This window comes from Neovison vison, chromosome 6 (assembly GCF_020171115.1).
Source record: "Neovison vison isolate M4711 chromosome 6, ASM_NN_V1, whole genome shotgun sequence".
NCBI lineage: Eukaryota > Metazoa > Chordata > Mammalia > Carnivora > Mustelidae > Neogale > Neogale vison.
This window is the reverse complement of record NC_058096.1, coordinates 60,296,617-60,313,836: the sequence shown is the minus strand read 5'-3', so window position 1 is coordinate 60,313,836 and position 17,220 is coordinate 60,296,617. Positions and strand designations below refer to the sequence as shown.

The 17,220-nt window shown below is 41.1% G+C and overlaps 1 protein-coding gene across 4 annotated transcripts in view; it reads right to left on the bottom strand.

Moving 5' to 3' along the window:
- Positions 1–17,220, bottom strand: part of SIDT1 (SID1 transmembrane family member 1) — a 97,718-nt gene that overhangs the window by 46,281 nt on the left and 34,217 nt on the right. For 3 of the 4 annotated variants that reach the window (XM_044251401.1, XM_044251405.1, XM_044251402.1), the window contains exons 4-8: positions 8,497–8,542; positions 4,848–4,949; positions 3,113–3,196; positions 1,304–1,391; positions 293–364 (exon numbers count right to left, since the gene is read on the bottom strand). In XM_044251401.1, the coding sequence (XP_044107336.1) occupies positions 293–364; positions 1,304–1,391; positions 3,113–3,196; positions 4,848–4,949; positions 8,497–8,542 (392 nt within the window). The remainder of the gene's footprint in view (positions 1–292; positions 365–1,303; positions 1,392–3,112; positions 3,197–4,847; positions 4,950–8,496; positions 8,543–17,220) is intronic. The other variant, XM_044251404.1, reaches the window with a different exon arrangement.

Below are 17,220 nucleotides of genomic sequence, written 5' to 3'. Positions count from 1 at the left end.
AGGCAGCAAAGCTGCTGGAGTTCCCCCAGACTTTATCCACAAATGCCGCCTTTCATAGTCATGAGTACCCAGTGGAAGCTAGGAAGGGACTTCTTGCATACAACTTCACAATTGAGTTCCCTCTCTTTCTGGAAGAGATTTAACAGAATGCTTTGACTGTCTCTTCTATCTCTAAGGTAAATATCAGTTTTCTTATGATGTTTCTCTGGAAGGATGACATAAGTAACGATGCATATGACTGACTTCCTGACATAGAAATCTTTCTCCATTGAATCCTAGAGCCAACACTGACCTTTAACGGAAGGAACAATGGTCACTTTAAGGTTCTTTGTTCGTTGTAGATTCCAGGTTTGGTTCTCCTTTTCTGGTAAAAAAGAACGAGGCACATTAGATCAGATACTTGGTTCTTGGCCTTTCATCTGAACAGTTGTTAAAAAACTGTCCACAATTAGCTCTGGTTGTTGAATTTTCTTGTAGCCAGAACTGGAGGAAAACCTAACCTCCAAAGCTGCAGACCATCTGATACCCCTTTGGGCCAAACTTTCAATTTGGCCTTTGCTTGGATGCATTTTGGTAGTACTGAAGCAATGAGACGGCAGCCCCCACTTCTTGAGTGAAGAAGGCTCGACCCTTCCTCTGCTATCCGTGTGGCTCAGTAGGCCAGAGACATCGGAAGGAAATAGCCACAGAAACAAAAGCTGTCTCATCTTTTGGTTTGCATTATTCCAGCCAGTGAAACTTTGTTTTTTGTTATGTAGTCATAGAAGGACTTGTAGTTTACCAAAGATCAACAGACACTGGCAAAACTCTAGACTGTTTAATTAAGAGATTAAAGAATGCAGAAGCTGAAATTTCACCTAATTGGCAAGGGAACCATGTTAAACTCAATAGTGGACACCCTCTGTGTTAATCACGTGTGGTTCATCAGCTGCTGGGGGTCTGGTTTTCAGTAAGCAGCCTGTGCCTTTCCCACAGTGGTTCCTGGGTAGTTACCCAGAACCATCTGTCCTGTGCCTAAGGGCTCACAAAATCCCTGTCATGGGGAGAAACTGTCCTACTTTGCTTTTTTACCATCTTGCCAGGTATAATTTTGGCAACTGAAACTGAGAACTCTGAATTTTCCTTGTACATCCTGTGGAAATGATAACCGCTGATAAATACAGTGGCTCCATTACCAAACTGATTTAGAAAGTGGACCCTGATATGCTACGTAAGATCATTATTTCATAAAGCTGAATATCTGTTGAGTAAAAAGGTCTACTGAGAGTATATACCTCACGTGGTCTGAGGGACTGTTTCTTACCCTGGATAAAGAAAGATCCTCCACAGGCGTAATCTTCAGGCTTTATCACAAATACCACGAAGAACTGCTCGCCTGGAAAATCCTTCTTCTGTGTGAGACATAACAACTAGTGAGAGCAAGAAAGGGTAGCAAAAGGGGAGAAAGTGCATGGTGGGGGTGAGGGGTGGCAGGGAGAGAGGAAAGAGAAGAAAAGTGGAGTTCACCCCTGCCCTCTTATTTCTTAGAAAGAACCTTCAGATACCCACGATTTACTCCAGATTTTATCCACAATAAAATAATTGTTACACACAAAAATTACAAGCAAATAGACACACTATTCTAATTTCACTCTATGTTGTGTCACTTAGGTGCTTAGAACTGTAATAGGTCCCAGGTAAAAAAAAATATGTCAACAGCCTGTGTTTAATAATTAATACTTGTATATGCTGTTTTTAAAATAAGCATACTCTAGAGTGTTCACTATATTAAGTCTTTATTATTTAAAAATCTAATGATAGGGGTGCCTGGGTGGCTCAGTGGGTTAAGCGTCTGCCTCCGGCTCAGGTCATGATCTCAGGGTCCTAGGATCGAGCCCCACATCTGGCTCCCTGCTCAGCACAGAGTTTGCCTCTCCCTCTCCCTCTGCCCCTTTCCCTGCTTGTGCGTGCGTTCTCTCTCTCTCTTTCTAATAAATAAATAAAATCTTTAAGAAATAAAAAAAAAATCTAATGAAAAATGACTTTCCTGAAAGTCACACAGCCACAATTAAGTAATTTAGGTTAGGGATGTGAAGATTTAAGTGAGGAGACCTGAGTTGTTAAGTCCTGGCTTTAACTTTCTCTAAGTGTGCTTCTCTGTGTCCCAGTCCCTCTGCTCATGAGTGGACAAGAACAGCTATTTGGTGTATCAAAACTGAGGCACTAGGAAATTAAAGCTTAATAGAACTTTTGACATTTGATAGCTAAATTATAATTAACCTTTCTTCATTCCTTGTTATTCAGTAAACAGTATCACCTTACCCTGGAGAACAGACCAAGTTGTAAGTAACTTGGGTAAACACCACCCTAAATGCAGGGACAGAATCTTTTTGAAAATCTACTGACATGATATATATTCATTTTTTCTATAAAACTGCCATTGAAATAACTTAATGACAAATGACAAAAGGGCGAACTGCGATACACATGTGGTCTATATTCCTTTGAACATATCCATTCTGTCCAGAATGGAAGTCCTCTTTTGGTTACTGTTATAGGTATATAGAGTATTAGAATTGTTTCAGTTCCTTTAAATAGATCAAGCTTCACACTAAATTGGCAACCCCCAGTGAGGAGATTGGCATCTCACCCTACCTCTCTAAGCACTCTGTCAGATATGTGTCCCACTGCATCATGGGTTCCCAGGACTTCGCAAGGGGAATGGGGCAAAGCCCATGGCCCGGGCTTTGATTTCAGAAGTAGCGATCTTTGTTTTATTTTATTTTTTTAAAAAAATTATTTATTTGAGAGAAAGAGTGAGAGAGAGAGCACAAGTAGGGGTTAGAGAGGAGTATAGGGAGAGGGAGAAGGTGCAGACTCCCTGCTGAGCAGGGAGTCCAATGTGGGGCTCTATCCCAGGACCCCAAGATCATGACCTGAGCCGAAGGCGGAGGCTTTAACCCACTGAGCCACCCAGGCACCCAGCAATCTTTATTTTAAAACCTATCATAAAGGAAAGAGATCCAAGGCACACAGTGAATGATGATAACTTCTGGATGCTGGTCCAACAGGTGACCTGACCATAAACTGTGTATTGTAGTTGACAATAGTGGACACAGAAGTGATGTCTCACCTGCAGGGTGATGGCAGCTTTCTTGGTCATGGACTGATAGACACCATTAAATTCCACATTGTGGTCGAGATCATACACTGGGCACTGTAATGCACATGAAGGATAAAAAAGAAAGCTTCACTAAGGCCATACTACACACACCACACATTCTGTCTGCATCACAGAGCAAGGGGTTCCTTACTAGGCCAGAAACCAGGAAACCTTTTCTCCAAGTAAAGTCATGAAACAGTCCTCCTAAAACTCGGTGCCTTGATTTCTAAAGTCCTCTCAAGTGTCCTCTAAAGGTCACTTCATATCAAAGAGACCTGAAAAGCTTGTCTTAAAGTGTATGGCCCCTTTCCCATTTGTTACTAACACATTATGAGACAAAAAGGGGCTATGGTTACAATAAAATTTTTTTTAAAAAGATTTTATTTATTTATTTGACAGAGGGAGACACAGTGAGAGAGGGAACATAAGCAGGGGGAGTGGAAGAGGGAGAAGCAGGCTTCCCGCGGAGCAGGGAGCCTGATGCCAGGCTCTATCCCAAGAGTGTGGGATCATGACCTGAGCCGAAGGCAGATGCTTAACAACTGAGCCACCCAGGCACCCCTACAATAAAAATTTGAAAATCTAGGCTAAGCGGTAGGTTTCTATGTTTCTTGTGCAGCCCACGGTTTGGTCTTCCATATTCTTTGTCACAGTCTGCCCTTTCCTTCTTCCCATTGTTTATTTTGGTGAGGGATTAAGTATTCTCTATCTCCCCCATATCAGTGTCTCCAAACAGATTATCCACTTGTGTGCACAAGATACTACTTTTATTATTTAGCAGTTTTGCAGGAGATACAGAGTAAGAGGAGGACATGGTCCTCACCCTCCTCTTTCATTTGTCCTGGTGATGAAGTTCTGGAACCTAGGTGAGGTTCAGTGGGCTGAGGTCCAAAGCTGATGACCAAGAAAGAATTCTTGAGACATCTTTGGTGCAAAATGGTGGTTTATTTATTTTATTTTTTTTAAAGATTTTATTTATTTATTTGAGAGAGAGGAGGTGAGAGAGAGCATGAGCGAGGAGAAGGTCAGAGGGAGAAGCAGACTCCCCATGAAGCTGGGAGCCCGATGCGGGACTCGATCCCGGGACTCCAGGATCATGACCTGAGTCGAAAGCAGTCGTCCAACCAACTGAGCCACCCAGGCATCCCAAAATAGTGGTTTATTAAAGCACGGGGACAGGACCCGTGGGCAGGAAGAGCTGCTGCCCCGGGTTGTGAGGGGTGGCAGGTTATGTACCCTGCGGTTCGGGGAAGGTGAGGGGAAGGGAGGTTTCAATGGAGTTTTCATATACTAAAGAGGGCCTACAAGGTGCCAGGATGTCTGAGGCCTACTGGAGGCCTTGCCCTTGCGGCTTGATCAATGTTGTCTTAAGACCAGCCATTAACATTAAGATAGTTGGGAGACTTTTTGGTGGGATGTCACAATCCTGCTATCAATCGCCTTTGTTAGTGAGATTTAGGACATTTGTAAGCCAAGGGAGACTCCTCTCTAGCAGGATTGTGAGCTCTGCAAGTTAACTATTTGCTTATTGTTCATGGCAGTCAGGGCTGCCTGAGGGATGCTACACATAGGACTGAGGGGGAGCGGATGGTGGGGGGGTGCAAGGCACCAGCTTTTGCTTTGTCTTCAGCCAGCCTTGTGCTCCCTCATCACTGGGACAATATAATGCTCCATACTGAAAGGCTGACAAGTTATTAAGACTCACCATGATATTCTGGACTGAGACAACAGAACACGGATAAGCCATTTCGGACTGGACTTTAATGATAACCGAGTCCACATCATCAGGAAATTTGTATAGAAAATACTGAGAATCAGAAAAAGAAATTGATTTGTTAATATTCAAAAAAGTTTTACTGTTATGAACTCAAACTGATTTTACATGAATAGGATTGTTTCTTCTCACATTAGACACAAAGTTCAGACATAAATCTCCATTAATTCAGTCAGCCATTCCTCTCACATATAGTGAGCAACAGCTGTGTGCAGGGCTCTGGGCTCTCTGCCAGATATTAGGCACACAGCAGTGAACAAAACAAGGTAGGCATTTTAGAAATGTTGTCATTTCATTTGCTAACATTTCTCTCTCAACTCAACCTTCCTGCACTTCATTCCAGTTTCTCCTGAAGATTCCTCCCAACCCTTTGAACTAGGGATAGTCAAGATGTAACCTGAAAACATTTGTTTCTAGGTGATCCTTTTTGAAATAGGAAGCTCCGCTTTGAAAAGCAGATAAGCCTGTTCTTCAAGATTCTTTTTTTTTTTTTTTAAGTTTTTTTTTTTTTTTTAAAGATTTTATTTATTTATTTGACAGAGAGAGATTACAAGTAGGCAGAGAGGCAGGCAGAGAGAGAGAGAGGAGGAAGCAGGCTCCCTGCAGAGCAGAGAGCCCGATGCAGGACCCGATCCCAGGACCCTGAGATCATGACCTGAGCCGAAGGCAGCGGCTCAACCCACTGAGCCACCCAGGCGCCCTGTTCTTCAAGATTCTTAACAACCTTCCTTTAGGCAAGAATTACACGAGACTTACCCTTGCCCCTAGACTTCTTGTTAAAGAATCTGTTTCCTGGCTGGAATGTAGTGAGATGGTATTTCTGTTCAAAGATCAAGCACTATTTCAAACCCTGAATTATGTTTATAATTTTAAGCAGCCTGAGACATCTTTAAAACTATTTCTCAGGTATCAACAGAATCGGGAAGCATTTATAATAGAAAGAAGTTATACCATTTACCCAGATTAGATTATGAATCCACTGTTATTAACACTGAGTTTTAAACATGTTGCTAATAAATGAAGAAAGGAGACTCCTGTCCAATAATTATAAATGTGGTAACTGGTTGAGAAGCTTGACATAGAGATTTTGAGGACACCAACCAAAACAAGCCCAACATCCTAGGACTCTAATAAATTAATCTGTCGGTTTAAAGGAGAGACAAAACATGTTAAAACTTAATTTTGTATTCCAGCCTCCTCTTTACCAGCCTTATAATGAGACCAGAACAATAAAAATAGAATGTTGTTCAATAATCCAAAGCCTTCTGATGGGGAAAAAAAATAACCTCAAGATTAAGGAGTGCCATTAACGCTGCTGCTTGGAAGTCTGTTCATGCCTTTTAACAGATGGCAACACTCCCAGGAGCCCACTTCATTTTGACCTTTCATTTTGGAGCTTGATTCATATATATAACACAGGGCTCTTCCAAAGGTAAATGTCCTGGAATTCTCAAGGGGTATTTTTGGTTCTTAGAGAAGCCAAACTTCGTAACTCATGAGCATTACGGCAATCACCGTTGGCAATAGTGAGTATCGTGTATATTCCTATATATTAGAGAAGTTGGTTTTATGCAAAAATTAGATAGCTACTGAAGCTTTATCTATATGCCAAAATATTATCAATCTTCTTTATCTCTAAATTACCATCAACCCCAAATAAGTATTTTTGACCCTTGCCTGGAAAATCTACTTTTACCAGAAAGAAGCTAAGGAAAAGTACCCAAAGCAATGGCTCGAATTCAGACCAGAAATCACCACCTTGAGTCCTCACTACTTACGCAGTTTCTGTAACCTGCTTCTATCTGATAATAAAGGTTCTGTGAGAATGTGTAATAGTTTGGGTGAGTTTATATAAATAGAAAAATCTGTCCTACAACTGAAGAGGGTATAAAATTTCAGCCAAAATGGGAACAGTTAATAGTAAGGTCAAACTTGCATAGATATCAAAAAAGTTCTGTTTTTACTAGTTTGTTCTAAGGATGTTTACTCCAGTTTGAGATTTATATGCAAACTACTTGGACTTTCATATTTACATACCTTTTTAAAAATTAGAGGAAGCCATCATATATAGTCATCACTGATTTTCTACAAACTGGAAGTACACTCTAGCATTCCATTACCATATTTAGTATAGTGCTGTACAGCACTATTAGACTAGACTCTTTCTATAGTTGGGGTGTAAGTTTTTCCCCCCTCTTTAGATATCTCCCATTATAGCCACTAGTGCTTTATATTTATTTTTTAAAAATTTAAAATCAATTAATTAACATAATGTATTATCAGCTTCCCAGGTAGAGCGTAGTAATTCATCAGTTACTTATAACACCCAGTGGTCTTTACATCACGTGTCCTCCTTAATGCCCATCACCCAGTTACCCCATCCCTCCACCCCTTCCCCTCCAGTAACCCTCACTTTGTTTCCTAGAGTTAAGATTCCCTTACAGTTTATCTCCCTCTATGATGTCAAATATTTCATAAATTAAGTGGCCAGGAAATGTTGAAGGTGAGAGATTGTGGCCCTCTAATCATGGGAAATTTAGCTCTGAAAAGATGTATGGGAGTTGGCCCATACAGGTCTGGAGAGCTGATTGTGCCCATCTCTTCCCGACACTGTATTCAAGGACATCATGCTGGCAGCTTGAGATTAGCCAGAATAGAGGTATTTTCACCACAGAAATGGGCAACTGCTATAGATCAGGAACTTCTCTCTGGAAACTGGTCGTTCAATATTTACCAGCACATAAATGCTTGTCATAGAGTTACACCAGTATCCATAGATTATGTTAATCCCAGTTTTAGCACATCTGAAACAAAAAATTAAGTAGCCATGTATGACCTAAGCTATATTACAGCCTACAGAAGATTTACAAAACATATCAGGACATTAAATGAATCTGTTATAAACTTGCTATCGCATAGACTTTACTCTTTTAGAAGCGGCGAAAGAGAAAAGGAGCTAGAATTGTCCATAGAAAAGCAATTTAAGTGGAAGTTTTCAAGTATTTATTCTGTTTATGATTATGGTTTAATGGAAAGCACAGCATAAATATCTAATTCTTCATGTCAGCATTCCTGGTCTCTCTTTATGACAGGAATAACTAATTTATTCTACCTGTAACACTGTAGAAATTAAAGTCTGTCTTGTTTTCAGGGCATTTCCTGGTCAGTTAATTATTTGTGTACCTGTATTGTGTTTGGCCTTCCACTCCCTGGCCCCCCAGTGCCCATTTTGATTACAAGGTCCATGAGGGCAGAAGTTACATCTTTTTCTCTTTCACCTCATGTCCCCAGCACCTAGTACAGTTGAATACTGTCCTTGGTTCATAACAGGCACACAGTTTGCTAAAAGTTGAGCCAAGGAACATCCGTCAACAGATGTCATGCCTCCCATTTCACACCAATTAAGGGGATAAGATTAAATGTTGTGTCTAAAATTCAAGTAATATGAACAACATGCCAAAAATGCAAATATAGCTCAAGCTGTGGAAAGTCTAAGGCAATACCACATGCTGACTCGACTCTATTACTGTGGCTTTCTGGAGGGTATTGAATCATGATAACCTTGAAACCCTTCACTTACCTGAGGTTGAGAGGGGCTGGCAGTGAAATGAAAGGCAACATTTGTCCTGAGAAATGTAAGTGGGAGAGGGGAAAGGGGAAAAAGTGAGAGAGAAGCTAAGTTAGCAAGCAAAAATGATTTATGTAAAAGAAAACCATCTTAAAGTCAATGCAAGGAAAGCATTTGCCATCAAATTGACAAAGTAAACTGCATGAAGATTTGCTTTCAACTCTCAAGAATGATCAAATCGGGGAGGGGATCAATTTTATGTCTTTGCATACCCATGACATCATACCTAGTAAAGTAATTACTTGTTTACTTTTGCAGACACTTTTGCCTTTCGATTCTCTTAAGGTTTTACAGTCAAGCACAGGATTTAGGTGTCAGAAGTGGGCTGAAACAGAGAGGAAAAGAAGGCTTGAGGTCCTTTTGGATAATATAGGTCACGCTTCAAAATAATTGGATGTATCCATGGCAAAAGATCATTACTTTAAACATGGTGAATACATCATCACCATGGGAGGGGCCCTGGGTCTAGAAGCATACTCATGACCCCAAGCACTTCTCCAAATGCCTGCCACACCAGCTAAAATTCCTGTCTAAGACTATGTCCTCTTCAGGTTACACTTTGCCTTCTAAGGCCATCTTCTAAAATGCAAATACCACAAATACCACAAGAATATAATGAAGCAGTTTTCTCTCCAGTTGGTAATTTACTGTGAACTATTTTTTTTTTTAAAGATTTTATTTATTTATTTGACAGACAGAGATCACAGGTAGGCAGAGAGGCAAGCAGAGAGAGAGGAGGAAGCTGGCTCCCTGCTGAGCAGAGAGCCCGATGTGGGGCTCGATCCCAGGACCCTGGGATCATGACCTGAGCCGAAGGCAGAGACTTAACCCACTGAGCCACCCAGGCGCCCCTGTGAACTATTAAAAAAAAAAAAATATTTGGCTTATTTATTTGACAGAGAGAACACAAATAGGCAGAGAGGCAGGGAGAGGGAAAGGGAGAAGCAGGCTCCCCTCTGAGCAGGGAGCTGGATGGGGGGCTCAATCCCAGAACCCTGGAACCACCCAGGCGCCCCTTATTGTGAACGATTTTATTAGCTATGTTTGTTCTTCTGTGAAAGACAGCAGCAGTCCAGCACTGAGGAAAGGAAAGTGTGAGGAACACGTGGGAAGCGTAGCCTTGTAGCAGAGAGGGCTGGCTGGCGTGAACACACACGAAATGGATTAAGAAGCTGGAGCACACAAAGACAAATTGGCCTTCTCTACAGTTTTGTAAGGGCTGTTTTTGGCCTTGTACACTTTCTGGCTCCTGCCTCGTCTTTAGCTGCAAAGCTCACTCACACAAGCCCACTGCATTCTCAGTGCTGGCCCCTGGGGTGGGGGGGACTAGCCTTTCCTCCCCAACCCCCTTGTCTGGCCTGTATTTCAGGAAACCTGAACCTGAACTTGTCCTGGGGCCCCTTCCCTTGGTGCTCTCTAAAGAGTCTTTCTCTCTACTACTAATTTTCCTTTAATAAAAGTTAGAAGTTTTAAAAACTTAACTGAAGATTCCTTTATAAAGGACATGTCAAAACATTTAACAAGAAGTTTATAATTGGAGGCGTTGTTTAGAAGTCATAGAACTTGAGCGCTATTTCTAAATTTAATGGCCAACAATTTTAGGCTGTTGGCAGACTGGGTGCAGAATTTAGCAGTGGCTGCAATTTTTTGTGTAGCTACTCCCGACAGAAATGATCAGTGTCAAGGACTGCTTCTGTTGAAGAACAGTTGAAAACTTGTGGCCCGAAGTCAGCTAAAGAAGGCAAAGTCAAACGCAGTTGTGTATTGACTCCCGAGATTCCACCACCCGAGTCCTCGGGACCCCATTCTGAGTGTGGCCTCAGTTCTGTTCGGTTGCCAGGTCAGGGGAAAGAGAAAGACACTGATTTTCTTGGCTGGCTACACATAGCAGGAGATTTCCAGATGCAACCAGTTTCCTTTGGCCAGAGATTTCTTTTGTATACACCCCTATCATTTGAATTCCAGTTGTAACACTGAATATATAAGCATCAATATGATTTTTTCTCCTTTCTTTTTTATGTTTTCCTTACGGGTATAATACATACAACCTTCAAAACCATTATTTTGAAGACTATCTCATTTAAGTCCTCTTTTTCTCACAGAGTCAACAGTGTAAGCAAAAATAAACATTGTGTCTGTTGCTGCTGAAACATGTTGCTTCCTTCCCTGGAGCAGTGGGGGGTGGGGGTGGTGACCTGCCGCAGGTGGGGGAAGGTTTATTTTTACCAAGAATTGCTAACCAACAGAACAAAGCTGAGACTCCTGCACACCATTAGAGAAAGAAGTGTAACATGGTCAACCTGTTTGTTTAAACAAATTAAGCACAGGAAACAAATGTTTATTCAATAAATAAGAAAAACTCAAAAGCTGACTTTGTTCCCTTGTTTTGCTTAGTTTGAGGGAGAGGGAAGAGGAAAGGACCAGATGGTGTCCAGAGAGGTGAGTGTGCAGATAAGGGAGACAGGAGAAGAAGAGTGAGAGGAGAAACCCGTACAGAAGAGTAATAAAACAGAAGAACATGGAAAGGGTGGTGGGAAGAGAGGCAGGGACCAAAGCTGAGTCGTTCTTGGGGTGAGTACCAGAGACGACTGTGAGATTGCCGGCATCTTCATGCTGTGATAGCTAGCCCCTGGCACAGAGGCCAGTGTGTGTGTAAAACCCCCACTTTGTTTGCTGAAGGAAATTATGCCCTTTATTCACTTGGACTATGGACTTCAGAATACCAGTCCCTGTTATCTCCTTACTGCCATCTGTTATGAACTCCCCTTGCTCCCCCCAACCCTTCCAGCAACCCTCTGGTCATGCGTAAACTTCTACCTCATCGCTCTGGTCTGAGTATAAACTCCACATGCCTGGGCTACATCTCACCCTTTCTTGCCTTCTCTAGGACTCTGCTTCTACAAAATTCAGTGGTCCTGTAAATTTTATACACCCCTGGCTTATAAATATATACTAATATCAACCACTTTCAAAATAAATAACACAAAAAACCCCACCCCAACAAAATGCCTCCCCTTCCTGTATTTCACTCCTTTGATGTCATTCTACCTGCCCTCTCCTTCACAAACCAACTTCTTAAAATCGTGTTCTGCTTTCATCCCTCATTCATCCTTTCCTCTCTCCCCTACTGTGAGCATTCTTTTCTCATCTCCCTGAAGCTGTCTTTGGTGAGGGTAATAGTCACCTCCTAACTCTAGTGACTTCAGCCTTAACTTTACCTCTCTGGGACATGTGACTCTGACGACCACTCCCTCTGTCTGGAAACTCTTTCCTCCCTTGGGCTCTGTGACACCTGCTTTCCTGGGTTTTCTCCCACAAAACTGCTATGTCTGCTCTGCTGCTTTTGATTGCTTCTGTTTCTCAGACCATCCCTTACATAAGAATGTTGCCTGCTGTTCTTGACCTTCTCATTTTCCATAGCCATGTACATTATATATATATCTGATTGCCATAAAAATCACATACATATTCAATTGCTACAAAACTCACAAAAAATATCAGTGAATCTCAAGTCTCCATGTCTAGCCCAGGGCTATCCCTTGAGCTCCTGTCATGGGAGTGTGATTGCCTGCTGGGCTTCTGTGCTTGGTTGGCCCTCAAACACCTCAGACTCCACAGGATCAGAATGGAATGTGCTATCATTTTCCTGATCCTGACCCACTATGGCTCTTGATGTCAGACTTCTGACATCATCGTTGGAGTCACCATGGACTCCCTTTTTGTCAACTTCCCCATTTAATTGATCGCCTAGTCTTACTGACTCTATTAGTATATAAGTAACCTGGATGTGCCTGACCCACCTGAAGTACCATCTTTGCCCAGTGTAGCATTTGGTAAGGAAAAAAATTGGAAAAGTAATGGAAATCATTATTGTAGCCTATTCCCAAACACCAGAGGTTGATTACATAGTATGACACATGGCAAAATGGTCTAAAAGCCTCTTCACTCCCCCATTTCCTCAAAAAAATCTACTGAGTGAGATGGTAGCTGCATCACCTCACTCAAGTTTCTCAAAACAAAGACTCAGATCCCTACTTAGAAGTCTGGAGGAGGGTCAGAGCCTGGAAGGATTCAGGTAGGACTGCATTTTTTAATGTATTTTTTGGCATTTGTGGATTATCCCTGTGTATATTACTTGACTCTTTCTCTCCCTTACAACTTCGTTGCTGCTGTAATATGTTCAGTTCCTAATCATTGTTTACTCTTCTCGATTCAAATAACTTTTCATTTGCTTATTTGTCTCTGCCCTCTCCTCTCTCCAACTCATCTTCCATGTGACTACTAAATTCATCTCTAAAAATCAGATTTGTTTATTTTATCCTGTTGCTTAAAAGCTTTAGTGGCTCCCATAAACTGAAAGGTGGCATTTAAACTCCCTAGTGCAGGGGCACCTGGGGGGACTCAGTCACCTGACTTGATCTGGCTTGGGTCATGATCTTGGGGTCATAAGAATGAGCACCGTGTGGGGCTCCATGCTTAGCGCAGAGTCTGCTCGGGTTTTCTCTCTCTGCGCCCCCCACCCCCACTTGTGCATGTGCACACTCTCTAAAATAAATAAATCTTAAAGCAACAACAACATCTCTCTAGCACAGCATACAAGATCTCAAAGATCGAGGATTGGGTGCTACTATCTGTTTCTCTGTGCTCTCTCCTGTTCTTCCACCTCAGGCACTGTGTGGGCCACCCTCCCCGAAGCACTTAAACTCAGTCTGCTATCTGTAATCCAGACCTTTCTTCTGAGCATAATGCTAGTGTATAGCCCACCTTCTGCCCAACATCTGTACTTGAAGTTCAACATGTCCCAGAGTGAACTTATCATCTCTTCCTTCCTCAACCTTCTCATTTTCTTAGTGGCACCACCATCTACAAGGAAGGATGCCATCTTTGATTCTCCCATTTCCCTCACTCCTCCTATCCAATCAAGTTTTGTCAGTTTCATCTCTCATTTCTTCAGTTCATCTCATTATTATCTTGATCGCTGCATCAAGCCTTCTAATTTCTCTGCCTCCAGTCTTGTCCCCTTCAAATCCTCCATACAACTATGACAACTTAGACAACTACCTAACTTTCTTCACACCCCTTCCAAGCTCCTCCCATCCCATGATGAGGTGTCAGCCTGCCCCTACAGCCTCTAGCTCTTCCCTGTCTGTGACTTTACACTCCACCTCACAGAATGCTGATCACTGGAATTTGGGAAAATGAGTGGTGGCAAAGCTCTGTGTGTGTGTGTGTGTGTGTGTGTGTGTGTGTGTGTGCGTAGGTGGGTGAGGGATAGTTAGATGGCAGGAAGTAATGCTTTAAGGCAGAATTTTATTTTTAAGACTTGATTGAAATAAATAAATGTTTCATGGAATTGAGAAACATATTTAGGGCAACATAAAAATTTGGAGGACAGTTTTAAACATGAATTAGAAATAGCATATTATAGTGGGAAGAGCTCAGAACTGGGAGTTTGAAGGAGAATCTAGTCCTGATTTTGCTCTTTCTTAGCTGTGTGTTTAGTTAAGTCACTTAACCTCTCTGGTATTAGTTTGCTCATCTGTAAAAATGAGGTGAGTGGATTCAATTTCCAAAATTCCTTTCATTCTTAAACTTTATGATTCTGGAAGAAAAATCCTGAAACATGTTTCAGATACCTTCCAGTCTACCACTCAAAAACATACAACAGAAACTGCCATGTTAGGACTTTTGAGTTGATTTTTCAGTGTTTCTTTCATTATCTAGACTTTGGGTCTCACCATGGTCCCCAGCTCTTGTCCATTACCACCATTCTCTAGCTTTCTGGGTTGCCAGCAAGATTGGTATGGGACAATCCAGAGGCAAGGAACAAGAGACACAAATATATTTCCATTCCCAGTTACCATCTCTTCTCAGACTGACTTATTCTCGTCAAAGCCCTAGTAATTGTGTGCATTTTGAAATGCTCTGAATGTCTGGTTGCTGAGGTCAAGTCATGTTATAAGAAGTGGAAACAGAAAACAATGTGAGGGAATCGATTTGCAGTCCCACCAGCAAGCTTGTCATTCATTAACACTTGCACAGAGTTGTGACCTTATGATTTCAGTTTCACAGAATTCAGTCCTCCAAAGGGTCTAATTAACCTCCCAGGAAAACCAGCTTGAGAATTCAAGTACACTGCCGCCAGGTGACAGCAACAGGTCAAAGACACAGAGACCAATCAGTAAATGTGAGGCTTCTCGGAAGTTCAAACTGCACTCCGTTCAAGGAATGGGCTGCCGCCTCCTTCCAATGTATCATCATGAATTCCCCTATTGTTTAATATCCTAAATAGATTTAAGTATTAAAATAATTAAATGTAAGCACCATATTTAGAAATTACTTAGAGGTAGTGGTTCTCAACTCTGGCTACATGTTAGAATCACCTGGAAAACTAAAAATATATATTCTAATGCTCAAACCTCCCTCCTAGAAACTTTCACTTAATTAATCAGGGTGGGTTTTATCTACCAGAGAAATTTTTCCCCTTTATTCCCCACCAGGGGTAGGAGTGAGGGGTTTTTTGCTCTTGGAATTATTGTGTCACTTTTTTCTACACCCAAAATTAATGGAGGGACTTGGAAAAAATGTTGTGACTACTTCTCTATCCTAGCCATTCACTCGTCCATCTGTCCATTTATCTGTATGGGTATACATTGTCAAGAACTGCAGAGAAGACCAAGATAAATATTTGATTCCTATTAGTAATTCCTCTGGCTATCGACTTCTTTATAAACTGCTTTAGAAAATTGAAGGTGAGCTTTAAAATAGAACAAAACATTCTGATCAGAAAAGTAAGCTGTAAAAGTAATATGTACTATTTTTAAATATTCTGTTTTTTTTTTTAAAGATTTTATTTATTTATTTGACAGACTGCACAAGTCAGCAGAGAGGCAGGCAGAGAGAGAAGAAGGGAAGCAGGCTCCCTGCTGAGCAGAGAGCCCGATGTGGGGCTCGATTCCAGGATCCTGGGATCATGACCTGAGCCGAAGGCAGAGGCTTTAACCCACTGAGCCACCCAGGCGCCCCAAATATTCTGATTTTTAAAATATTCATCTTTCTTTTGAAGTGTAACAAACATTTGGGGGGAAAAAAACGCAAGGCATAAGTATATATTTGAATGAATTCGCCAGGTAAACAACCATACATTTCCTCTTTCCTCTCCTTCTGTAACATTACAGAATAGTTTTGCCTGTCTTTATACTTTGTATAAATGGAATCAGTTATGTATTCCTTTTGCCTGGCTGCCTTTGCATCACATTGTGTTTGTGAGATTTATCCATGTTGTCAGGTACAGCCATAGTTTGTTGCTTTTTATTGTGTCAATAAAATAGTGTGTCAGTGAATAGGACAATTATATATCTAGGAGTTGGATTTATAATAAGTAGAAGGGAAATTGCATTGTCAGGCTTTTCAAATTAGAGAAATTGGTAGGTTAGTGACATCTCATTATAGTTTTAATTTGTGTTTCTGATAGCTAGTAGGATTGTATTGGGGGGGATCATTTTGGCTACTTTCTTTAGTAAAGTGTTCAAATCTCTTGCCTATTTTTTTCCAAATGAAAAAAATGCCTTATTTGTTTTTTAAAAAACAGGTATAAAAATAATACTGGTCATTTCAAATTAAAGAAAAAACACAAAACAAACTGTGGTAAAGCCATACAATGGAATATGACTAATCAATAAAAACAAACGAACTTTGTGCAAAAAAATAAAAAACCAAAAACTAGTCATTTCAAATAATTGACTTGTGGTTTGGGTGATTTTGTCCATTGTTGATTTGTTCTCTACTTTATTGTTTTATGCTCTTATTTCTTTACTTCCTTTCACTTTCTTTGGGGTTTACTTTCTAATTTTTATTTTTTTAAAAAAGATTTTATTTATTATTTATTTGACAGAGAGAGAGACAGTGAGAGAGGGAACACAAGTAGGGAAAGTGGGAGAGGGAGAAGCAGGCTTTCAGCAGAGCAGGAAGCCCGACGCGGGCCTCCATCCCAGGACTCTGGGATTGTGACCTGAACCGAAGGCAGCCGCTTAATGACTGAGCCACCCAGGCGCCCTCCTTTCTAACTTCTAGCAGTGGACACTTACCACATTAATTTTTAGCCAGTCTTCTTTTCTAACATACACTTGAAGCTATGCATTTTCCTCTAAGCAGTGCTTAGTTGCATCCCAGAAGTTTGGATATATCATATTTTCATTATCATTTGTTCAGAATGTTTTCTAATTTTCCTGGTAACTACTTTTTTGACTCAAAAGTCATTTAGGGGACACCTGGGTGGCTCAGGTGGTTAAGTCACTGCCTTTGACTCGGGTTGTGATCCCAGGGTCTTGGGATCAAGTTCCGCATCAAGCTCCTTGATCCGCAGGCAGCCTGCTTCTCTCTCTGCCTCTGCCTGCCGCTCTGTCTGCTTGTGCTCTCTCTCTTCCTCTGACAAATAAATAAACAAATAAAATCTTAAAAAAAAAAGGCTATTTAGAAGTAGACTACTTGATTTCCAAACATTTGGGGATTTTATAGATATTATTTTGTAGTTGATTTCTATCTCAATTCCATATACAGGATTTTAGTTCTTTTAAATTTATCAAGATATGCGTTAGGGCTTGGCAATTTTGGTAAATGTTGCATGTGCACTTGAAAAGGTTAGGCATTCTATCATTGTGAGATACAGTTTCCTAG